Below are 24,507 nucleotides of genomic sequence, written 5' to 3'. Positions count from 1 at the left end.
AGCTCGTCCCAAGCCTCTGCCTCGTAGGTTCTTGTTCCCCAATCCATCGTGGAGCTGCGTGGGTCGTGAGTTCAAGTCCCTCTCCTACCGGAGGCGACAACGTTCCCGTGGGTCCCCGTGCCACGCAGCGCGGGCGTGCACGCCCCTCCCCGCCGGGCCGCGCTGCCAGCCCCGCCCCGCCCCTGGGTGGGAAGGTCAAGGGGCCCGGGCCCTCCCAGCCCCCCGCACCCCTGCGCGCGCCCGCCCCTCGCCTCCTGCCTGGGCGCTCGCAGCCGAGCGCGGCCGAGGAAGGGCTCTCCTCCCAGCGCCGAGCACTGGGCCCTGGCAGACGCCCCAAGATTGTTGTGAGGAGTCTAGCCAGTTGGTGAGCTCTGTAATCTGAACCAGCTGTGTCCAGACTGAGGCCCCATTTGCATTGTTTAACATACTTAGAAAATGAAGTGTTCATTTTTAACATTCCTCCTCCAATTGGTTTAATGCTGAATTACTGAAGAGGGCTAAGCAAAACCAGGTGCTTGCGCTGCAGGCTCTGCAGTGGCTGGAGGACCCCGGCGCTCTCCCCGTGTCCTCTCCACGACTCGCTCGGCCCCAGTGGAATAAAACACCCGCGAGCCCCGAGGGCCCTGAGGAGGCCGACGAGCCCGAGCTCCTCGGGGGTCCCGCCCGCGAGCTTTCTTCTCGCCTTCGCATCTCCTCCTCGCGCGTCTTGGACATGCCAGGAATAAAAAGGTGGGTTCTCAGCGCCGGACTTTCTTTCTCCAGGGTCTGGAAACCTTGCTAAATATCCGATGGGTGGAAAATGATTATGGCTGTGATTCAGGCGGCGTCAGGATATTGGAAAGGCATGAGCTAGTGATGCAATGATATTGTTAATTATAAAAAGCTGCGCCTCTGTAATTTCCATCTTGAAGCGTTCTTTTGGGAGTGGGTATTTTCTAACAGTTTCAAAAGTCAGCATCAGAGAGGGCTGTGAAATTCTCAGCACTTCATTCCTCTTTCTTTTTTGGAAAAAGGCAGCAACTTTGTCTTTTAAGGAATTTTTCTATATATTTTTTAAATTTTGGGAGGCCGATTACTAGTTCACTAGCAATTACTGTGCCGCATCGGCTGACAGACAAGCAGACCGGCTGGCTGAACATCGCGGGGCTGGATTTGCTCTATGTCTGTGTGGGATCCTCAAAGGGCATGGGACCCAGAAGTTTCAAGCCAATGAGAAGTGGGAACTGCAGACAGAGATACATGTAAGCAAATGTTCTGCTGTTCTTTAAAAAAATTGCAATTCCAGTTAAGTCATCCTTAAGCCTTGAGGAACTTTACCTAGATGACATCCACATTGTCTTTATTCAGCGAACTCTTGAAAACATGCTGTTTTGAACAAATTAACCTTGTGTGTGTGTGTGTGTGTGTCTGTGGGGTGTGTGTGTGTGTGCTGAAAACTAAGCTGTAACAGTGTCATCCTAGACTGGGACCAGCACTTCTGTGACGGGCAGTCCTGGTATTTGGTTGGTGTCTCCGGCTTTCCTTGTGTTTTAGGCTGAGGCACAAAATGGGTGAACCCACCTGCTTCAGAAAGTTCCAGGACCAGTTATGGGCACCAACCGGCCTACCCCAGCTATTCCTATAGTCAGTTCATTTCTGAAGTTTCTAGTTTGTTGTTGTTGTGGTTGTTTTTTAATCACAAGGTGCAGCTATTCCTGATGCTGTGAGAGCAGTAGTGCTTGTATATTCTTTCATTTTAGGAAAATCCTATTAGCCTGGAACCTGTTTGGCCCCCAGGACTGAGCTGTGGCTCTTCCAGGAGGCTGGACTTGAGGCAAGACCTGTCCCGGGGCTGCCTCTGGCCAAAGGGAATGGGGCTGCGGGGAGCAGGGGGAGAAATGGGGTTAGCATGCCTTTTCCACTAGCTCTTGAAGTCCACTGCGTTGCAGTCAGCCTGTTCTGTCTCCAACATAAACGAGACAGGGTTTTATAACCAACTGAAAGGAAACTTCATGTGAAGAAACAGGAAAACATTGAAATTCATAATATACAGACTGGAAAATAAATTTGTTATTGTTCTTTCATTCCTTCCAGATATAAATCTGGCCATTGCAAATATCAAAAAGCCCTGGGATTTGGCTCTGCACTTTATAAGGTCAGAGCTGTCTCCAGCGTTCTAGGACCTGGCTCACACAGGCACTTAGATGAAAACTTGTGGACTCTCAGTGTCCTTCGTTTTTGGATTGGTGACTAGATGAAGGAAGTGGCCTTGCATCTCCTAGGATCACACCAGGGCTCTATTCCTGCAGGATGTCGCCTAAACTCCAGGTCCTCTAATACCCAGCGTTGCTGATTCGGCCGAGCTATGTGTCCTGAAAGGGAGGGATTATATTATTGCGGTGCACATTTGTAGTAACCAGCCACAGAATTTGGCCATGTCCCCAGGTTCACTGCCCTGTTGCAGAAGCCTTCAAGAGCACCTTCTCCAGGAAGTCTTCCCTGACCTTCCTATCGCTACTCACAGGCTGGCTGTTATGGCACCCAATAGGTATTTCTGTCCGTACCCTCGATAAAGTGTATAGACATTGTGTGACTCCCCAACTAGTTCTCAAGGGCAGTGGCTGTTTCATAGTTCTGCAGCTCCTCTGTCTAGCATCCACACACGCAAGCGGTAGCTGCTTGGATAAACCGCTGTTGAACTGAATAGTACTAGATAAAGCTCTGCTTATTGCATAGACTTTTTTTTCCTTTTTTTGAGATGGAGTCTCGCTCTATCACTCAGGCTAGAGTGCAGTAGCGTGATCTCGGCTCACTGCAACCTCTGCCTCCCGGGTTCAGGTGATTCTCCTGCCTTGGCCTCCTGAGTAACTGGGATTACAGGTGCCTGCCACCATGCCGAGCTAATTTTTGTATTTTTGGTAGAGACAGGGTTTCACCATGTTGGCCAGGCTGGTCTCAAACTCCTGACCTCGGATCATCTACCTGCCTTGGACTCCCAATGACCTTGGTTGATCCACCCACCTCAGCCTCTCAAAGTGCTGGGATCACAGGCATGAGCCACCATGCCCAGCCCAATGTTGTATTTTTTTCTACTGTAACCATATTGAAGTGTCTAGTTGAGTAGTGTTAAATGTGTTCACATTGCTGTGCAATCTCCAGAACTCTTTTTACCTTGCATGACTGAATCTCTGTACCTGGGAGCCTCCTACTTGGGAGGCTCTGAACCCATTAAACAATAGTTCCCCATCTTTGCCTCCCACTAGCCCCTGGCTACCACTATTTCACTTTTTGTCTTTGTCTTTTTTGTGAGTGACTTACTAAACATAATGCCCTCAGTGTTCATTCATATTGTAGCATGTGTCAGAATTTTCTTCCTTTTTAAGGCTGGATAATATTCCCTCGTATATGCAGTCTATATTTTGTTTGTCCATGTATCAATCACAGGACTGTGTCCACCTTTAGGCTGTTGTGAATAATGCTGCTATGAACACAGGTGTACAAACACCTGTTCAAGTTCCTGCTTTTAGTTTTTGGGGACATATATCTAGAAGTGGAATTGCTGGATTGTATGGAAATTCTATGTTTAGTGTTTTGGGAGTCATCATACTATTTTCCATAGATACTGCACCATATTTACACCAACAGTGCACAGAGGTTCCACTTTCTCCACATCCTCCCTAACGCTTGTTATATTCCTTTTTTTTTTTTTTTTTTTTTTTTGAGTCTCGCTCTGTCGCCCAGGCTGGAGTGCAATGGCACGGTCTCGGCTCACTGCAACCTCTGCCTCCTGGGTTCAAGCAATTCTCCTGCCTCAGCCTCCCAAGTAGCTGGGAATACAGGTACCTGCCACCATGCCCAGCTAATTTTATGTATTTTTAGTAGAGACAGGGTTTCACCGTGTTGGTCAGGCTGGTCTCGAACTCCTGACCTGGTGATCCACCCACCTCGGGCTCCCAAAGTGCTTACAGGCATGAGCCACTGTGCCTGGCTGTTATATTCCATTTTTTAATAGCCATCCTCATGAGTGTGAAGTGGTATAGAGTTTGTATTTTTAATTTATTTTATTTTTATTTTTTAATTTTTAAAAATTAAAAAAAAATTTATTTTTTATTTTTTCCAAATGGTCAGGCAACTGGATATTTTTATTTCTTGAGACAGAGTCTTGCTCTGTCTCTGAGTGTATGCCACCACACCTGGCAAATTTTTGTATTTTTAGTAAAGAGACAGGGTTTCACCATGTTGGCCAGGCTGGTCTCGAACACCTGACCTCAGGTGATCTGCCTGCCTCAGCCTCCCAAAATGCTAGGATTACAGGCAAGAGCCACCACACCTGGCCAGATTTTGTATTTTTAAAGCAGTCTTGCTGCCTACAATCTTACTGGATGAAAGCCTGTGTGAGGCGAAGGGCAGAGTTGCAGGCTCCCAGAGGGTCAGTGACTTGTGCATGGCAGAGCTGGCCTGAGCCCCGGGTTGTAACTCCTCCTCCTGTTTTCCCACGGTTTCATTTTCCCTGGGCTGCGCAGGTTCCCTGAGTCCTTTCCCTCATCAGAACCTGCTGGCAGCAGTTCCCACAGGCCACACTCTTCAGGGGACTGGACCACCCAGCCCATCCACTGATGGGGGATTTTCATGCATGTGGACTCAATGCTCTGGCTAAGTGAATTCCTGTGACACCTTTCTTTGGTGTCATTCAAAGTGCCTCACGTTCCCACTTTCTCCTTTCATCGTTTGGGGGCATGATGATGGCTTATTCACTCTGTAATCATTTCAGTATAAAGATGTTCAAAAGTCAAGCACATCTCCCATAAAGAATAAACACCAAGGAACTGGTTAATACCATAGTGGGGGGTTTTAGCTTTTTTTTTTTTCCCCAGAGACAAGGTAGAAATGGGACTTCACCATATTGCCCAGGCTGATCTCAAACTTCACGGTTCATGCAATCCTCCTGCCTCAGCCTCCTAAAGTGTGCTTGGATTACAAGCGTAAGCCACTGCACCTGACCTTAGCTATTTTTTTTTTTTTTTGGAAGCAGCAAAAAATCCTTTATTAAAAAGTGTGATCTAGGCTGGGTGCAGTGGCTCATGCCTGTAATCCCAGCACTTTGGGAGGCCAAGGCGGCCAGATCAACTGAGGTCAGGAGTTTGAGACCAGCCTGAACAACATGGAAAAACCCCATCTCTACTAAAAAATACACAAAATTAGCCAGGCATGGTGGTGCATGCCTGAAATCCCAGCCACTCAGGAGGTTGAGGCAGGAGAATTGCTTGAACCCGGGAGGCGGAGGCTGTAGTGAGCCGAGATTGCGCCATTGCACTCCAGCCTGGGCAACAAGAGCAAAAATCTGTCTCAAAAAAAAAAGTGTGATCTAACACACTATCCCAATGTAGGAGGCAAGTAGAAGAGGTGTGGTTCTGTTTGGGTGGTGGGGGTGTCTGGAATCACCATGACCTCTCTGGAGCACACCCCACCCCTACAAGCTCAAGGTGATATCACTATTACACATCATGGCTCCGTGTGATCCATACTCCCCTAGACCTGAATCTGTCTTGGGCATTTATATGTGACTTTTCATCTCCACAGGATACTCACTGTTACCATTCTGGCTCTCTGTCTTCCAAGCCCTGGGAATGCACAGGTAAGATTTTTATTTTTTAAACATATCTACAAGTGTATTAAAAACCAGAATGAGGGAGTCCAGCCTTGCATTATGGAACCCTAGGGTTATGGAGGTGGGAGGGGCTTTACAGTCATCTGAGCTCTTTATTCTCAGAGGTTAACAGTGGCAGCTCAGAGAAAGTGACATGACTTGTAAGTGACAAGGCTGGGGCTGGTACTCAGTTTCTTGACTCCCAGCCCAAGACTCTTTTATTAAGTTCTGGGGTACATGTGCAGGACGTGCAGGTTTGTTACATAGGTAAACATGTGCCATGGTGGTTTGCTGCACCTGTCAACTCATCACCTGGGTATGAAGCCCAGCATGCATTTTTATTCAGATCACATGGCCTCATTTGTGCCCCTCATGGCAGGTCTCAACCTACCTTCATTGTTGAAAAGTAAAATGTGGTCTAGCATTTCCGGGCGATGGTGCCTGAGGACCCCCATGGGTCTGCGAGTGTCTCGTCACAGACACATCCCTCCTGGAGGAGGTGGGAGAGGAAATGGGGGTTACACAAACATCTGAGCATGCTGCATTGTGTAATTCAGCTCCAAACCTAGGAGGGCTCACCCCTGGGCCGAAACCCCTCAGAGGAGTAAGAAGGGGGTGGGTGAGACCAGGCTCAAGGCCTCAGGGATTCTGGGAGAAGCTTGCAGCATCCTGGACTTTGTAAAGCAACAGGAGAGATGGACCCTGGCCCTGAAATGTGGGTAGATCCCTCCTGAAAACTCCGAATGGCCTTTCTGTGTCTCTGGCTCGGGAAAGAAATGAGAGAATAACTATCTCTGAGCAGGGTGAGGGCTGCGGGCAGGTAGGGGAGCATTTTCTCTCTTCATATTAAGAATTTTGGGCCAGACACGGTGGCTCATGCCTATAATCACAGCACTTTGGGAGGCCAAGGTGTGTGGATCACCTGAGGTCAGGAGTTTGAGACCAGCCTGGCCAACATGATGAAATCCCATCTCTATTACTACTAAAAGCACAAAAATTAGCCAGACGTGGTAGTGGGTGCCTATAATCCCAGCTACTTGGGAGGTTGAGGCAGGAGAATCACTTGAATCCAGGAGAAAGAGATTGCAGTGAGCCGAGATTGCGCCATTGCACTCCAGCCTGGGTGACAAGAGCAAAATTCTGTCTCAAAAGAAAAAAGAAAAAGAATTCTGAAGTGTGTTTATGTCACTGGCAATGGGAAGCATCTTGGGAAGAGTAACAAAGAATTTTAGACTTTGTGGTTTTCTAATGCAGCCTCATGGTGTACACGTGAAGACAGGTAGGCCCAGAGGGCAGGGTTCAGGGTCGTGTTTACTGCACTTTAGGCACTTTATATATATTAACATACATCGTGCTTATCATCATTTTGAACTACGTAGCTATCCCCCATTTTACAGATGGGGAAACTGAGGCATAGGCAAGTTACCCAGAGAGGAGGGGCTAGAGCGAGGATTTGAAGCCACATTCCAGTCCAGCAGACTTGAACCTATGCCAGCCCTTGAGAGCCAGGAATGGAACTGGGGTCTCCTGGCCTCCCGGCTTCCTGGCACAGCTTAGGCTGGTCTGCTCCGCTTCCTTTGCCCCAGCTCCCCGGGACTCCTGAACCCTCTCCTGGGAGTGTAGGCCAAATCCATCATCTCCACAAATCAACCCACAGCTCAGGGAAGCCCAACCTCTGAAGCTGTAGAAAAGGTGGGGGATGGGAGCGCCTAGAAAATGTCAGGCCCCGGGGTCTTCCCAAAGAGCCCACGCAACACATGTTTTTTTAAAGTACATAAATTTGTAGCTCAAGTTGTGTGTAAAAGCTACAACCCTCTGGGATTGTTGAGGTCTATCTCTTTCTGGAAGCATCTTTGTGTCATCGTCTTGCTGAGGTTAAAATGGAGAAATTTACCCAATTCAACTTTTTTTTAGAAAACTGACTGCATCTCTGTGTAGCTTTTATTTATGTAGAGGATTTCATGGGGGCGAAGAACTCATATTGGGCACTTTGAAGGTGAGGTCGCACCTGAAAAAAGAGTCATTGCCCTTAAAAGCAGTCTTATTCATTCCCAGAAAGGGGATGAACAGTGAGCATGCCACATTAGGCTCAGCAGATGTGATTACTATTGCTCTTCATAACTAGAGCATTAAAAAACCTGAGAACAGACTGGGCACGGTGGCTTACGCCTGTAATCCCAGCACTTTGGGAGGCTGAGGCGGGTGGATCACGAGGTCAGGAGTTCAAGACCAGCCTGGCCAACATGGTGAAACCCCATCTCCACTAAAAATACAAAAAATTAGCCGGGCATGATGGTGCATGCCTGTAATCCCAGCTACTCGGGAGGCTGAGGCAGGACAATCGCTCAAACCCAGGAGTTGGAGGTTGTGGTGAGCCAAGATTTCACCATTGTCCTCTAGCCTGGGCAACAAGAGCAAAACTCCGTCTCAGAAAAAAAAAAAAAAGAACAAACCTGAAAACTGTCTGCTGAAATGGGACTATGAAGCAATGGTGCAGGGATTTTGTTGTTTTAATAAAGTTTTTTTAAAAAATAGAGAGAGAGTCTTGAGGTTGGTCTGAAACTCCTGGGCTCTAGTGATCCACCCTCCTCAGCCTCCCAAAGTGCTGGGATTACAGGCTGGTATCAAACTCCTGGGCTCAAGCAATCTTCCTCCTCAGCCTTCCAAAGTGCTGGGATTCCAGGCATAAACCACTGCACCTGGCCTGGTGTCAGGGGTTTAGAAAGTAGTTCTAAGTGTAAATTATAAGAAAAAATGTTAGAAGAACAAATAGGGGTTATAAAACAGGTATTGGTATTTTGGAGGTCTTTCTTTTTTGCTCCATTTCCCCAACTTTCTGTGTTGCAGCAATAGCACGTTTGGGGTAAAAAAGAAGCAAGGGAAATGACCATGCCTGTTCTGCTCTCTCCTTCCCTGCAGGCCCAGTGCACGAATGGCTTTGACCTGGATCGCCAGTCAGGACAGTGTTTAGGTATGAGCCGCTGCGGATCCTTCATCGGGGTGGGGGCATTCAGCACAGTTGCAGGGCCGTTTCTTTCTCTGTTGCGCAATGATTAGCCATCCCGTGGAAGAACACAGTGGCATGGAATGACGGAAGTCAGTGGTGCCCTTTTATTGATCACCTTCTTTGTGCCTGGCCATGGGCTAATCCCTGAGCGGGTGAAAGAATTGATCTCTGTTCTCTAGAAGGTTTCTATCTGGATTGGTGTTTCCTAGGGCTGCCATAACAAATTACCACCAACTTAGTAGCTTAAACAACACCAGTGTATGATTTTACAGTTCTGTAGGTCAGAAGCTTGACCTGAGTCTCCACCAGAATAGAATTAAGGTGTCAGTAGGGCTGTGTGCTTTTCTGGAGGCTCTCAGGGAGACTTTTCTTTCCTTCTGGTTGTTGGCAGAATTGAGTTTCTTGTGATTGTAGGACTGAGGTTCTGTTTCCTTGCTGGCTGTCAGTGGAGGGCAAGTCCTACGTTTCAGAAGCCTCCTGCTTTCCTTGGCTGGTGGCCCCTCCCTTCATCCTCAAAGCCAACACAGCGAGTCAAGCCCCTCTCACTTTGAATCTCTTCTTTTTCTGTTGTAGCATCTCTCTGACCAATCAGCCTCTTCTACTTTTAAGAACTCCTGTGAATATATCGGCCCCACCCAGAAAACCCAGGATAATCTCCCCATCTCAAGGTCAGCTGCTTAGCACCCTTAATTCCAGCTGCTACCTTAATTTCCCTTTGCCATGTAACCCAACATAGTCACAGGTTCTGAGGACTAGGAAGAGGAGATTTTAGAGTGTTTGTGAGGGGCATTCTCTTAGCATGCCATCTTTTGCAGTGGACTCTGCAAAAGAAGAGGAGAGAGTGATACCTTATGTCCAGGGTCAATAAAGCATTGATGGGGCCGGGTGCGGTGGCTCATGCCTGTAATCCTAGCACTTTGGGAGGCCAAGGTGGGTGGATCACCTGAGGCCAGGAGTTCAAGACCAGGCTGTCCAACATGGTGAAACCCTGTCTTTTCTAAAAATACAAAAAAATTAGCTGGGTGTAATGGCCTACACCTGTAGTCCCAGCTACTCAGGAGGCTGAGGCAGGAGAACAGCTTGAACCTGGGAGGCAGAGGTTGCAGTGAGCTGAGATTGTGCCACAGCACTCCAGCCTAAGTGACAGATCAAGACTGTATCTCAAAAAAAACAAACAAACATTAATGGAGGTCACATTTAAATTGGGTATTGAAGGATGAGTAGGATCCTAAGGAATGCCATTCCAGGTAGAAGGAACAGCAAAGGATGCTCAGAGCATAGAATAGTTTGTTGTTGACAAAGGATAGGGTATATGAACAGAATCAGACAGCCCTACTTGCCCCCATCTTAGGGGAAGTATTTAGCTTTAAAATTATATTGAATTGGCCGGGCGCGGTGGCTCACGCCTGTAATCCCAGCACTTTGGGAGGCCGAGGCAGGTGGATCACTAGGTCACGAGATCGAGACCATCCTGGTCAACAAGGTGAAACCCCGTCTCTACTAAAAATGCAAAAATTAGCTGGGCATGGTGGCGCGTACCTGTAGTCCCAGCTACTCGGGAGGCTGAGGCAGGAGAATTGCTTGAACCTAGGAGGCAGAGGTTTTGGTGAGCCGAGATCGCGCCATTGCACTCCAGCCTGGGTAACAAGAGCGAAACTCCGTCTCAAAAAAAAAAAAAAAAAAAAATTACATTGAATTTAGGCAAAATCATTTGTCTTCTCCGAGCTCATGACAGTCACGCTCCAGAGGGGAGATAGATGGTTTGCAAAACCAGTGAATGGTGAGGAATAAAACCCTGCCCTGGGAAATCTGGGCTTACATTTTGAAGTAAGGTGTTTTGATTTGAAGACTTGATGAGGGTTAAAGAGTGGAGCAGTGGCCTTCTTTTCTGGCCCACCGTTTCCAATGGTGGCTTCAGGCTTCAAACTGGAGAACAGGCTATTGCATTCTGCACCTTGACGCTGCTTCTTCCTCTGGTGGGATTTGGTGTGTTTCTCAGACAAGATGCTGGGGGGTGAGCTGTCAGGTGCAGGCATGTGGTCTCCAGCCTCCAGCCCCACACAGAGCAGACTCCAAGGCAGGTATATGGGATCATGTCTGCTGCTCGCAGGAGCCACAGTTCAGGCCTCCCCTGTCTGTATCCTAGCAAGGCTGATTTTCTAGAGTCCACCTCTCCCCTTCTAGACATGACAAGCAGAGCCCAGCCTGGTTGGAAGTGGGACTTGTTGGCTGGCACAGAGCTAACTTGAAAGCAAAGCTCTGCTTTCTTAACAAGCAACTAGCTCTCCGTCAAGCCTTGTTTTTGTTTTTGTTTTGAGACAGAGTTTCACTCTTGTTGCCCAGGCTGGAGTGCAATGGCGCAATCTCAGCTCACTGCAACCTCTGCCTCCCGGGTTTAAGCAATTCTTCTGCCTCAGCCTCCCAGGTAGCTGGAATTACAGGCGTGCGCCACCCTGGCTAATTTTTTGTATTTAGTAGAGATGGGGTTTCACCATGTTGGCCAGGCTGGTCTTGAACTCCTGACCTCAGGTATTCCATCTGCCTCGGCCTCCCACAGTGCTGTGATTACTGGCCTGTGCCCAGCCTAAGCCTTGTCTTTGTTGACACAAGGGACTCTTTCTGCCCTGACCTCTGTACTTGAAATAGAAGTGGAGACAATTGTTAGATCCATCCAGTGTTTGCAGAGTGTAGCATGTGCACACGAGGGTCCCTGGCATTTTAGATGGTACACCCACAGATGCACATGCTTTATTTTAATAGTATATATTTGTTTTCACTGTTACTTTCTATTTATGCTAATTTTCACTTCTGTAGTCACGTGAGATTTTAAAAATACATATATTTGGGCTTCAAATGTGGGTTTATTTAAGGAAAGAGTATGTGCAAATGTTAGTACAGGTTGGTTTTAGCTCATTCTTTGTTGCTTATACCTAAATACCTAAAACTGGGTAATTTATAAAGAAGAGGAATCTAGGCCGGGCGTGGTGGCTCACGCCTGTAATCCCAGCACTTTGGGTGGCCGAGATGGATGGATTACCTGAGGTCAGGAGATCAAGACCATCCTGGCTAATATGGTGAAACCCTGTCTCTACTAAAAATAAAAAAATTAGCTGGGTGTGGTGGCACATGCCTGCATTCCCAGCTACTTGGGAGGCTGAGGCAGGAGAATCACTTGAACCCAGGAGGCAGAGGTTGTAGTGAGCCAAGATTACACCACTGCACTCCAGCCTGGGCGACAGTGCAAGACTCCATCTCAAAAAAAAAAGAAGAGGAATTTATGTCTTACAGATGTGGAAGCTGAGAAGTCCAGGGCTGAGGATTTCCATCTGGCAGGGCTGCCTTTTGGTGGTGGGGGCTCCCCGCATAGTTCCGAAGTATGCGACGCATCACATGGGAGGGGTCTCAGCTGCTAGCTCTGGTCTCTCTTCCTCTTCTTAGAAAGCCACCAGTTTCATTTCCAAGATAACCCATTAACCCGTTAGTCTACGAGTGGGTTAATCCATTCATGAGGGTAGAGCCTCCATGATCCAGTCACCTTAGAGGCCCCACCGCTCAACACTGCAACACTGGGGATTAAGTTTTAACATGAATTTCGGAGGGACATCCAAACTATAGCAAAGTTTTTGTAGATATAGTCAAAATAATGATGGTGGTATTTGAAAGGCTGATGTTGGGTGACACTGGTTACTTTTTTTTTTTTTTTTGAGACACAGTCTGGCTCTGTCACCCAGGCTGGAGTGCACTGGCAGGATCTCGGCTCGCTGCAACCTCCGCCTCCCGGGTGCAAACGATTCTCCCGCCTCAGCCTTCTGAGTAGCTGGGACTCAGGCTCACGCCACAACTCCTGGCTAATGTTTTGTATTTTTAGTAGAGACGGGGTTTCACTGTGTTAACCAGGATAGTCTTGATCTCCTGACCTCATGATCCGCCCGCCTCAGCCTCCCAAAGTGCTGGGATTACAGGTGTGAGCCGCCTTCGGCCGACACTGGGGGGTACCTTCCCGTGATGAGCTGGGACCGCCCCAGGTGTTTGGGAGCAGATGCTGGTGAAGTCTGGGAGCGCTTCCTCCACGCCTGGTTCCAAGTTCTGCTTAAATATGCACCGGACAAGACACGGTTGGGAGCCACTAATGCCTGTCCTTTCTGTGCCTTCCAGATATCGATGAATGCCGGACCATCCCCGAGGCCTGCCGAGGAGACATGATGTGTGTTAACCAAAATGGCGGGTATTTATGCATCCCCCGAACAAACCCCGTGTATCGAGGGCCCTACTCGAACCCCTATTCGACCCCCTACTCAGGTCCGTACCCAGCAGCTGCCCCACCGCTCTCCGCTCCAAACTATCCCACGATCTCCAGGCCTCTCATATGCCGCTTTGGATACCAGATGGATGAAGGCAACCAGTGTGTGGGTGAGTAGCGCCGCCTGCTGTTCCTCCCCGTCGTGCTTTGGCGAAGGCGTTGTCTGTATTCCGCATGTTCACCCCAAATGGGCTGTTAGTTGCCGTTCAATGCACCAGTGAAACAAGGACTTACTTTCTGCATACTTACTTCACTCCTAGCAGCCTGTGCCTTGGGTTCCCGCCCAACTTGGGAGGTTATTTTGCTATTTTGTTCACAGTTCTCCAGAAAACCAATTTTTTCTCTAGTTTGTTTTCATCTATCTACCTATCCATCTCTATTCATCCATTGATCTATCTATAATTCATCTATATATTTAAAGACCAAGGTAATATTTTCTCAATTAAATAACAAATACATCTGGTCAGACTTATTATAATAAGTAGATACCAGAGAAAGATCTAGAAAGGGTCAGAGCTCTGTCCCCAGCACCCACACCCTTGATTAGAAGTGTGCTCCCGCAATAGAAGAAGCCTTGAAGGCCACGCCCGCTGTTCTGGAAAGTAAGTAGGTTACTGGGGTTGGAAATAATGTTCTTTTGGCCAAAAGGAGCCTCACTGATAGCAGCTCATAGCAAGGGTGGACCTCCGGGAAGAAGTAGACACAAAGAATTGGCAAGGGGTGTGACCAGTGCCCTAGAGAGTTTAGGTTCTGTTGGCCAATGTGGCCTTGGAGGCGAGTTACCTAGGATTCTCCCTGGTCCCTTTACCTGTGGTCAGACCAAAACCTTGTCACTGTCTCCAGCTCTGGAAGATGGTGTTTAGAGTGAAGGCTCTAAACTTTTTAATTATGCATCCCATCTGCAAAATCTTTTTGAGTCTGGACCCCTATTATATGGATATTTATAAATTACATACATACCTTGTCATATAGATTGTAGAGTATAAACCTCACATAAGAAATATGAAATTTCAATGGATGTGATAAAAATAAATATGAAATGGCCAGGCGTGGTGGCGCATGCCTGTAATCCCTGCACTTTGGGAGGCCGAGGCAGGTGGATCACCTGAGGTCAGGAGTTGGAGACCAGCCTGGCCAACATGATAAAACCTCATCTCTACTAAAAATACAAAAAATTAGCTGGGCGTGGTGGTACGTGCCTATAATCCCAGCTACTCAGGAGGCTGAGGCAGGAGAATTGCTTGAACCCCAGAGGTAGAGGTTGCAGTGAGCCGAGATCTCGCCACTGCACTCCAGCCTCGGCAACAGGAGCAAAACTCCATCTCAAAATAAATAAATAAATAAAAAATAAATAAATATGAACTGGGAGTGGTGGCATGTGCCTGTAGTCTCAGCTAATCAGTAGGGTGAGTGGGGAGATCACTTGAGCCCAGGGATTCAAGGCTGTGGTGTGCTATGATTTTGCCTGTGAATAGTCACTGCACTCCAGCCGAGCAACACAGTGGGACCCTGTCTCTTAAAAAAATGTAGATATGAATTGAAGTTTTAGTATTTTTTTCCTCTACTCTAAAAGTTTGGAAGACCATCGGTCTGCAAGATTTTTGTTTGTCCCATTTCAGGACTCTGGAGCGTTGAGCTGTGACCCACTATTAGGGAAGCTGTGTTGGTTAATTTATGGTGTCTTCTACATGCTTATGTGAAGGCGTGTGCATTCCCATTTGAATACACATAAATAATATGCAGATAAGTGTCTTCAGAGCTACCAGGGAACACTGGATATGCTTGAACGCAAACTTCCACATTTTCACTGGTCTTAAAAGGTGTGGTCTCTGCATGTGTTGACGGGGAGAGAGAGAGAGAGAGAAAGAGAAAGAGAGAGCTTTACCTTAAATGTAGATGAGTGTGCAAAGGGAAAGAGGGTGGGGCCCAGTCAACCCAGTTTTGGTGGAGAAGAGGGTAACATCCTTTCTTATAACTAGCATCAGGACGAAAGACCTTTGTAACTAGAAGGGACTTTTTACCAATCTTTAACTTCAACCTCTTCATTTTGTAGAAAGCAGAGTGTGGACTGCAACCCACACTCTGTTAGATAATTACAGAGGTAGGATGTCAGTCCAGCTCCCCTGACTACTCCCCTGTTTATGATCTCCTACCTGTAGGAAATGACCTCTCCTATCTGGTAGAAAAGAAATGATCCCAAAAGAAAATGCAGAGATACACAGGTGGGAGGTGCTGCTCCTCCAGGATGTCATGTAGGGGCTGGATAAGCCAAGGGATCAGCTCTTACATGTCTTGAGGTGAGGAAGAGGGTGTAATGCTTCTTTCAAGGCACTCTGCGGTTTTGGCAAGGGCCCTTGAGTGGTTGTGGTGTAGACAGCTCTAGCTGCCTTGGGCAAGCTCACCGGCCTCTTCTGCAGAACAGCTGGGAACTGCTGTGGGTGTCTCCAAAGTGTCTCCCTCCTTCTCCAGACCTGTTTCCAGGGTCCCAGTGCCCTTGACAATGAGGACATGGCTGGGAAACCTGTTCCTCCCTGGCCCCTCTGACATCATGCCATTTATGGCTCCAAACCTGTCACACGGGAGATGTGGAACTTTCATAATGGCCCTTTTGTAAGGAGAATACAATCTAGGAACCCTAGTGAGGACTGGCACCAGGCCCATCCGTTTCCAAAAAGTTCAGCATTATGCATTCATAAGTCCTGGGTTCTTTCTAACTTCCCTTCACTCCACCCCATGGTTTCCTGATTTTACAGAGGGCTTTCAAATGGCCCTCGCTGAGGTCTCTCTGCGTATTGTAAAGAGGTGGCATTGTGGGGGCAGGGGGAAGTAAGAGAAGGGATGGAGAAGGGAGACTCTTTCTACTTACTGCTCCTTCCAAGAACTGGGATGGAAGAGAGGTGGGCCTGGGAGCAGGGAGAAGGGAAGCGAGGCACCGTGGCGAAGGTGGGAGGGAAGGAAATGAGATGGGGAGATCACTGAGAAAAAACAAGGAGGTGAGTGTGGAGGTGTCACTTCCCAGAGAATGTGGGTATTTTCCAGGGCACAGCTCTGATCCTGTGGAGGAGGCACTGCATGAGCAGCGTGTAAGTCAGGGAGACTTGGGAAACGTTTCTGAAACTTGATTGTTCTGAGAGGAGGACAGCCTCTCCAAAGGCATCTTCTTCTCTTCATCAAAATAAAAATAACGGCCAACAGTGACATCCACAGCAGCAGTGGTAATACCATCAAATACTTGGACAGTACTTGTGTGCTAGGACCTTTACAGTAATTAATGTGCTCGAGCCTCATAACCACTACAAGGTAAAATTATTACCATTTTTATCGTACCCATGAGGAAACTGAAGCAGAGAAGCTAAGAAACCTGTTCAAAGTCACACAGCGAGTGAGGGGCCGAGCCACGATTTGAACCACTCCAGCTTTGAATGAGAAAACAGGCTCAATGAGGTATAGATTTGTTCAAGGGTGCTCAGAGGGTCGGTGCTGAAGTCAAGATTAAAAACAAGGTCCTTCTCTTGCTCTTTTTGTTTTTGAGACAGGGTCTGGCTCTGTCACTCAGGCTGTAGTGCAGTGGCATGATCACTGCAACCTCTGCCTCCTGGGCTCAAGCAGTTCTCCCATTTCAGCCTCCCAAGTAGCTGGGACTACAGGCGTGTGCCACCATGCCTGGCTGATTTTTGTATTTTTTCATAGAGATGGGGCTTTGCTATGTTGCCCAGGCTGGTCTCGAATTCCTGGGCTCAGGCAGTCCTCATGCCTCGGCCTCCCACAAAGCTGGGATTACAGGTGTGAGCCATGGCGCCCAGCTCTCTCTCTCTCTTTTTTTCTTAATGAAATTTTTGCTCTGTAAAATTTTGAACCTAGTCAAAAGTAGAAAGAACATAGTGAGCACCCACTTACTTATCACCCACCTTCTGTGGTTATTAGCACAGGCTCAATCTCCTTTCTTCTTTGCATTCTACTCAGTGCATTAATTTAAAGCAAATCCCAGACATGATATAATTTCATCCTTAAAGGCATCAGAATTATCTCTAAGAGATAAAGAGATTCTTTACCAAAGTGAATTTAAGGCCAGGCATGGTGGCTCACGCCTATAATCCTAGCACTTTGGGAGGCCGAGTCGGGCAAATCAGCTGAGGCAAGGAGTACAAGACCATCCTGGCCAACATGGTGAAACCCCGTCTCTATTGGAAATACAAAAATTAGTTGGTGTGGTGGCAGGTGCCTGTAGTCCCAGCTACTTGGGAAGCTGAGGCTGGAGAATTGCTTGATCCCAGGAGGCAGAGGTTGCAGTGAGCCACGCTCACGCCACTGTACTCCAGCCTGGGCAACAGAGTGAGACTCCACCTCAAAAAAATGAAAACTTAAAAAAAAAAAAAACCTCCAAAAACATAATATCATTATCAAACCTACAGAAGTCAACAATAATCTCTTTTATCATTAAATATCCAGGTAGTGTTCAAATCTCTCTGATTGTCTCATAAATGCCTTGCAGTCTCATCACAAATGGCCAGATTCCTGCAGTCTTCGGAGTAGTATGGCTCTAGCAAAAACCTGCTTCCTCAGCCACGAAACATTCAGTAACATTAGTTATTGAAGTCCCTACATTTGCCACTGAGCCAAGTTGGTCAGCAAAGCCAGCACTCGGAATGTCAACCCAGAGCCATAACATGTTGAGCCCCAAAGGGGCCGTGTATATGGAGCCATCTCAACAGCCTGTTTTCTGCTTGTTTGTCGGAATCCGATCCATTGAAGTTCTACAAACTGCATTGGTTGACAAGTCTCTTAAATGTCTTTTAGTCTTTATTGTTTTCCTGGCCACTTATTTATTGAAGAGGCTGAGCTGTTTGTTCTGTAGAATTTCATACGTTTGGGAAGTGGCTGATCACACTCTTGTGGGGGGTGGTTTATCTTGTTCCTTCGTCCCCTGTATTTTCCTGTAAGCTGCTAATAGATCTAGAGACTTGATCCAGTTCAGGTTAAATTTTTGGGGTAGGCTATTTTGTAGGTAGCATCTGATCTTTTGCCCTCTTCATGTACTGTTTTCAAGTGTAAGGCAGTCGGCCTTGGGAAGGCCAATGAGCATCCTCTTCGCTGTCGTTTACTTTTTCTAGGGTTTGGACCTACTGTCAAGGAAACAGTCTTCTCCCTTGCTCCCACATGAGGCCATGCCCTGTTTCCACAGCCTGGGTGGGGCCTGACTCAGCGCCTGGGTGGCCAGTCCCTCAGAACTTCCTCCTCAACTTCTCTGTTTTTGGTTCCACTTTGGAGATGACTAGGCCCTGCTCTTCTGGAACAATGTCTGTCCTTAGGCTTGAGTCCACAGGCCCCCAGATGTATAAAGCTGGATCACTTGGGACACTTCCGCAGACAGGATGAACAGTGACCCAGGAATTACAGTCCATGAGCCAAGCAAGCTTTGTGTTGTTCAGAAAACTGGCATCTTGGCATGAGAGTGATGGGACTCATGGCTTATTAGAGTGTGTCACTCAGATCCTGCACCCTTGGGAGATCTGGTGATCAGATTCTCAGGGGAGGGAGGGCCAGACAGACATGGTTAACTGGTAAGCAGGGAGGGGCTGCTGGAGGACAGCCTCACCCAACAGCTCTCAATCAAGACCCAGACAGAGGCCAAATCAAACACACACACAGTTCTGCGCCGGCCACATAGACGGATGGTCGGGGACTGAGGATGGTGTGGTGTTGAAGGCTCAACGAGTGGGGTGAGCTGCTGCCAAGTGGCTAGGGCACCCAAGATGTGGACTCCCATTCAGGAACCCTCCTCTCATGGCACACTGCCTCTGAGACCAGGTCCCTGAATGTGGCCACCTCTCATCTCTGTCAACTCATTCCCTTGGGGGCTCAACTTGTCACCTCTCTGGGTGGACACTCCAAGTTCTGGGTTTGCTAACCAGCTTGGCTCAGTGGCAAATGTAGGGATTCCATCAGTAACTAATGTTTGTGAAATGTTTTGTGGCTGAGAAAGCAGCCTTTTACTAGAGCCGTGTACTCCAGGGACTGCTGGAATTCTGGCCATTTGTGAAATTACAAGCAATATCTTGATTCTGTCTTCCAGTCCAGGATTTCTGTTATTGTTGTTGATCAGGGCACCCAAGCAGGCGGAGAGCCACCTACGGGATCCTTTTAGAAGGTGGATGGTGTTGGTCTGAGGCTTCCTCTTGAGTTATTTTTCCTCAAAGCCAGTCAGTATTTCTTCAATCAACCTATATGTACGGAGTGCCTTGTTGGTGCCAGGCTCTGGCCTAGGCACCGAAGGGGATCTGGAGTTGTGCACGGCCGTGGAGCTCTCTCTAGAACTTGTGGACAAGGAAGGGAGATTAGACACAATGCAAGCAGCTGAAATTCAAGGGGGCCTCTGATGAGTTCCTGAGATTGTACTAGAGAAGGCAGAGGTAAGAAGGCTTCTGGGGTGGAGGGGGCTCAGGGATGATAGGATGGCTCCTTAGAGAAGTCAGACAGGCCTTGATTCTCACCTTGGTTTGGCCACTTCCTGCCTATGAGACCAGGGGGTTGGGTTCCTCATCTGTCAAATGGATATAACAACACCTTCTCACAGATAACATGTGCGAACACCTTGCCCAGTGTTTATCGGAGTATCCCACGGTAAATGTTAATTGGGAAAGATTCATGGAGGAGGCTGCTAGGGTCTTGAGATGAAAACCCATGGGAAGATTCACAGAGTCTGAAAATGCATTGAGGGTCTAATTCTTTAAAAACCTTTAAAATGACCTAAAACTGAGCCCAGTACACATTTACCTTGCAGGCCTCGAAGGGCTTTGTCCAGCAAGCCTGATGTGGCTTCACTGAGAATCTGCTTGGAAATGGCAGCAGAGCCTGAGATTATTTAAATTGTGAGACAGAAAAGTGGGAAGTGGGAAATGTGGCATGAAGGCCAAGGGCAAGTAGAAACCTCAGCCCCTAATGTTGGCAGGTCTGTGGTTAGCAAAAACTAGGGAGGAGAGGGCGGCCTTCCCTCCAGCAGACTTTTCTTCTTTTTTATCCAGGCCTCTGGCTTGGGCTGTAACTTGAAACTCAGTCCTCAGGCTGGGACCAGAAGGAAAACGCGTGAAACTGAGATCGGAGGAAAATGTATGAAATGATGAAACTGATTCTTCAGCTGCTAAGGGCACCGGGACTCGGCAGGCAGAGAGGAAATGGGACTCTGCGTCGAGGCGGGGGCTCTGCCACTGGGTTTGCACAGATGTCTTTGTGAACTGGCCCCAGCAAGCTTGTTCATGGGCATTGCCAACCCAGGCTTCCCATCTTGCTGCAAGTCTTTCTCCATTGTTGCTGGGAAGATGGGCAAGTGGCTTCACTTCTCTAAATTCCATCTCAGATTTTCCTCCTGTAAACAGGGATAACAGCACCAACTGCCACAGGAAACTCGGAGAATTCAGTGAGAAAATGTATGCAGATTATCCACATCGAGGCCGGCTTATAGGAGGGGTTTAAGTTGTTAGTTACTGTAATGATTGTTTTTATTATTTCAGATCTCATTATTCCATCATGACTTCTCCTGCTCCAGACCCCTAGTCCCGGTATTCCATTATTTTTTTTATTCTTTCCTCTGGGAATTAGATTTAATAGTGTGTTTTTTAGGGGGCTGAAAGTTGAATTCTTGCCAGTTTCCAGCAGTGGGAGTTGGGGTTAACTTGCGCTTCCAAGGAGACCTGAAGAAGACAGGACTCCAGGAAGCTGTCCAGGACGGCTGCTCCGAAAAGTCACTGTGCCCTTGAATCACCTGGGGAGAATGCGGTTCTGACTCGAGAGGTCTGGGGTGGGCCCCGAGGGTCTACATTTTCTTGTAGGCCCCAGGTGATGCCATGCTGCTGGTCCAGGGACCACCCTTTAATTAGCAAGGCCCTAGTTCATCTGTCCGTTTTTTGACCACTGTGTTTAAAGAAAGGTAGAAGCTTAATTTTTTTTCATACAATTCCTATATTGTTTGAATTTGTTAAAAGAATGAATTACTTACTTATTTAAAACACAAACTGGAAATAAATGATTTTAAAGCCGAAATGGAAGTAGTGGTAAAGGGATGAGATTAGACGTCAGTAAGAACTGGGTTTTGATCCCAGATTTGCTACTACTTTTTTGCTGTGTGACATTTAGAAAGTCACTTGGCCTAAGTCTCTGGCCTAAGTTTTATTATCTGTAAGAAGAAAAGATGGTATTATACTAGGCGTCATAATCTGGGGTCTGTGGACAGAAATCAAGGGATTTATCATCATGTTTTTCCCCGCTAACTTTGAATTGAGATTTAGCATTACTATTCATTGTAGGAAACAGGCCATAGGACTATTAGCAGCACCTGTGATGGTATTGACAAGAGAATCAGATATTTACATATTACACTACAGCTGTGGCAGTTATTTTGAAATACTTTGAAGTATTTTGAAATATTTTGAGGTCTTATTTATGCTTATCACTTCAAAATTGTAGAAGATACTAGATCTGCCTAATTTTGTTTTTTTTTTCCTAATTTTGTTTTTTAATGCACTGATAAAGAAATTACTGTATCATACATTTGTGTGTGTGTGTGTGTGTGTGTGTGTGTGTGTGTGTTTTGAGGCAGGGTTGTGCTCTGTCCTCCAAGCTGGATGGATTACAGTAGCATGATCTCTGCTCATGCATCCTCAACCTCCCAGACTTAAGTGAAGCTCCTACCTTAGCCTCCCAAGTAGCTGGGACTATCAGTGAATGCTGCCATGCCCAGCTAACTTTTGTATCTTTTGTAGAAACAGGGTCTTACTATGTTGTCCAGGCTAGTCTCTAACTCCTAGGCTTAAGTGATCCTCCTGCTTTGGCCTCCCAAAGTGCTGGGATTACAGGCGTGAGCTGCCATGCCCAGCCATACATTTGTTTTTTAAATATTTTGGTATCTGCATTTCAATATAATTGCTTTCTCGTGTAATCCTGTGAGTTTTATTTCATGCCATTTAAAGCATTATTCTAAGAAGAGTCCGTGGGCGTTAGCAGTCTGCCAAACAGGTTCAAGGCACACACGAAAAAGTTTAAATTCCCTGGTCCTGATGATTTCTCAGGTTTCCTCCAGCTCAAGAATGTTCCACTATTTTAAATCTTCCCAATCTGTAGGGAACATAATTTTTGTGTTAACCCTTTCTCACCTGGATTGCCCAGGTGGTGTGTCTCTTCTCTGTTGCATGTGTTTCAACGGCACACAGGCCTACTGACACCTGCCGGGGCCCTACCAAGTCTCCACTTGTGAAGAGGTCCCTCCCACCCCCAGCGGTAGCTGGCTTTGATCATTGGCACTGGTCTGGTGAGGTTCGGGGCACTGGCTCGCCTCACGTTCTGGGTGGGGTCCCACTGGTGAGCCTTGCCCAGCCCTTGATGCCTTTATGTAGTAGGTCACTTCCCCGTGTCTAGCATGGCAGTGTTTTCAATGACCTACAAGTTTGTCTTGGCTCTTGTCTTATGTTCCTTGGTCTGGTCATGTTTCTTTTATTTCTACTCCACTCTGGAATTAGCCAGTTGTGTGTGAAAAGCAAGTGGTGTTGCAGAGGACGGATGAAGTGTGGACTTTTTAATGGCAGGACCATTCAGCTCTGGTCTGGCAAAAGTGGTTGCATTACCAGGCCTCCAGAGAGCACTGCCCAGAGGGCAGGAGGTTGAAGTTACCTGCCAGGTTGCAAATAGCCTCAAATGCTGTGTTACTCCGGGGGCTGCTGGAATTCTGGCCATTTGTGAAATTACAAGCAATATCTTGATTCTCTCTTCTAGTCCAGGATTTCTGTTATTGTTGTTGATCAGGGCGCCCAAGCAGGTGGAGAGCCACCTATGGGATCCTTTTGTAACGTGGATGGTGTTGGTCTGAGGCTTTCTCTTCAGTTATTTTTCCTGAAAGTCAAACAGTATTTCTTCCGTCAACCAATGTGTACAGAGTGCCTTGTTGGTGCCAGGCTCTGGCCTAGGCACCGAGGGGGATGTGGACATAGGGGACATAATCTGAGGTCTGTGGATAGAAATCAAGGGATCTATCATCATGTTTTTCCCCACTAAGCCAGTGCTAAGTTGACTGTTTAGCGCATGTCCTTAAAATTAGTAGGAGATGGATGATATGATGGCTCCTTAGAGAAGTGTAATCATTCTAAATGTGTTGAAATGGAGCAAGGTGATCACACCGTCTCTTTTGTTATCAAGACTAGCTTTAGATTTCTTTTCAAACATGCTTTTGATGTAAGTGGATTGAATTCACCACTGGAGAACTCTAGAGCAGAATGACTCACATGGGTTCTGTATAGAAATTCACAGATGTTCTGTAGATGTTCTCCACAGATCTTATCTGCTTGTGTGGATGGTGTCTGCATGGCATCTGCAGCTCCCACCCCTAACCCTGCTGTAATGCAAGAAACAGAGTCATTTCGGGGGGATTAAGGAGATGTTTGTGCTATCAGGAATGGATTAAATGAAATAAAGAAGTAAAAATATCATATGAATGCAGGCCATTCATTTTAGGGAGTGTGTATGCTTGAGTGAAAAAAACTGATTGAAACAATAAATCAGGAATCCTATTTGATGCTGACAACAACAGCTTCATGTAAATATCATCCCATAGGCCCAGGTCATTTCTTTTTTAGGGAAAAAGGGAAGATGTTTATTTCTCAAAGGATCTGGAGTGAGCAGTTTCATGATGCCAGGCAATAGTGGTAGAGAGTGTGATGCAGTGGAAAGAGCATGGGTTTAGAGTCGCACCGACGTGGGTTTGAATCCTATCACTGCACCATTGCATGGTGCAGGGCTTTAAATCCTTTGAGTGTGTCCCAGCTACAAGATGGGACAATGCTGCTTATCTTCCGGGACTGTTTTGCGGCTTAGTGAAGGGTGTGCTGAGTGTCTGATAGGTCTTCGCCCTCTAAGCAATTGCATTGTCACTCACTCCCACCTGTCCACTCCCTGTACCTACAAGCTCTTTATCTCGTAGGAGCAGCAACTCTGTTTGCTTCCCATCCTCACAGCCCCTGCCAGTCATAGGGTCGGACACGTGCCAGGTGCTTGTTGGCTGCTTATCTCGGGTGGGGAGGTTTGGGGAAGGAGAGTTAGTTGGGGAGGGAGAAGAAGAGGGGCCTCCTTTCAGTTTGTGATCATGTCTTGACAATTCTCCCCTCTGACCTCACTCAGGCCACAGAGGCAGCTTTCGAGCCTTTCTCTAGGGCCTCTTAGACTCTGGGAGTGCCGAAGAGCTACCTGGGTACCTTTGTTCTCCTCTCCTTTGGGCTGCCAGCAGCCCACACAGGCCATGTGGTGCCCAGGATTACAGAAGCATGATCTCTGGGATTGGGGGAGTGCTCGTAGGCTGGGTTGACCCCTCATCAGAGAGACCAACGAGCCAGACAGCCTCCCTCCAGCAGCCAGCCCTGGGCCTTGAGCATGGGGGAGAAAGGCCAGGGCTTCCCAGCAGCCCCAGATGTGTGCACCAAGGGCAGGCAGGTGCCTCCAGGTTCTCATCTTTCATAATGGAGGGCGTGGGTGTCGGGGGTTCAGGGAAGTAGGTGGGGTGCCTGGCAGGGGGATTCCTGAGACAAAGGCACAGTG

The 24,507-nt window shown here is 47.5% G+C and overlaps 1 protein-coding gene across 2 annotated transcripts in view; it reads left to right on the top strand.

Annotated features, from left to right (window-relative positions):
- The first annotated feature begins 249 nt into the window (after positions 1-249).
- The window catches only part of FBLN5 (fibulin 5), a 78,368-nt gene continuing 54,110 nt past the window's right edge, over positions 250-24,507 (top strand). Inside the window, exons 1-4 of one of the 2 annotated variants that reach the window (XM_064375164.1) lie at positions 250-729; positions 5,560-5,614; positions 8,546-8,597; positions 12,789-13,043. In XM_064375164.1, coding sequence (XP_064231234.1) covers positions 713-729; positions 5,560-5,614; positions 8,546-8,597; positions 12,789-13,043 — 379 coding nt within the window. In that variant the 5' untranslated portion in view covers positions 250-712. Of the gene's footprint in view, positions 730-866; positions 1,242-5,559; positions 5,615-8,545; positions 8,598-12,788; positions 13,044-24,507 lie in introns of those variants that run through there. The other variant, XM_064375163.1, reaches the window with a different exon arrangement.

This window comes from Aotus nancymaae, unplaced genomic scaffold (genome assembly GCF_030222135.1).
Source record: "Aotus nancymaae isolate 86718 unplaced genomic scaffold, 86718_ANA_hifiasm-v0.15.2.pri h1tg000011l, whole genome shotgun sequence".
In the NCBI taxonomy this organism is placed as follows: Eukaryota; Metazoa; Chordata; class Mammalia; order Primates; family Aotidae; genus Aotus; species Aotus nancymaae.
Note: the sequence above shows the minus strand (reverse complement) of the source record. Positions and strands in the feature narration are given on the sequence as shown.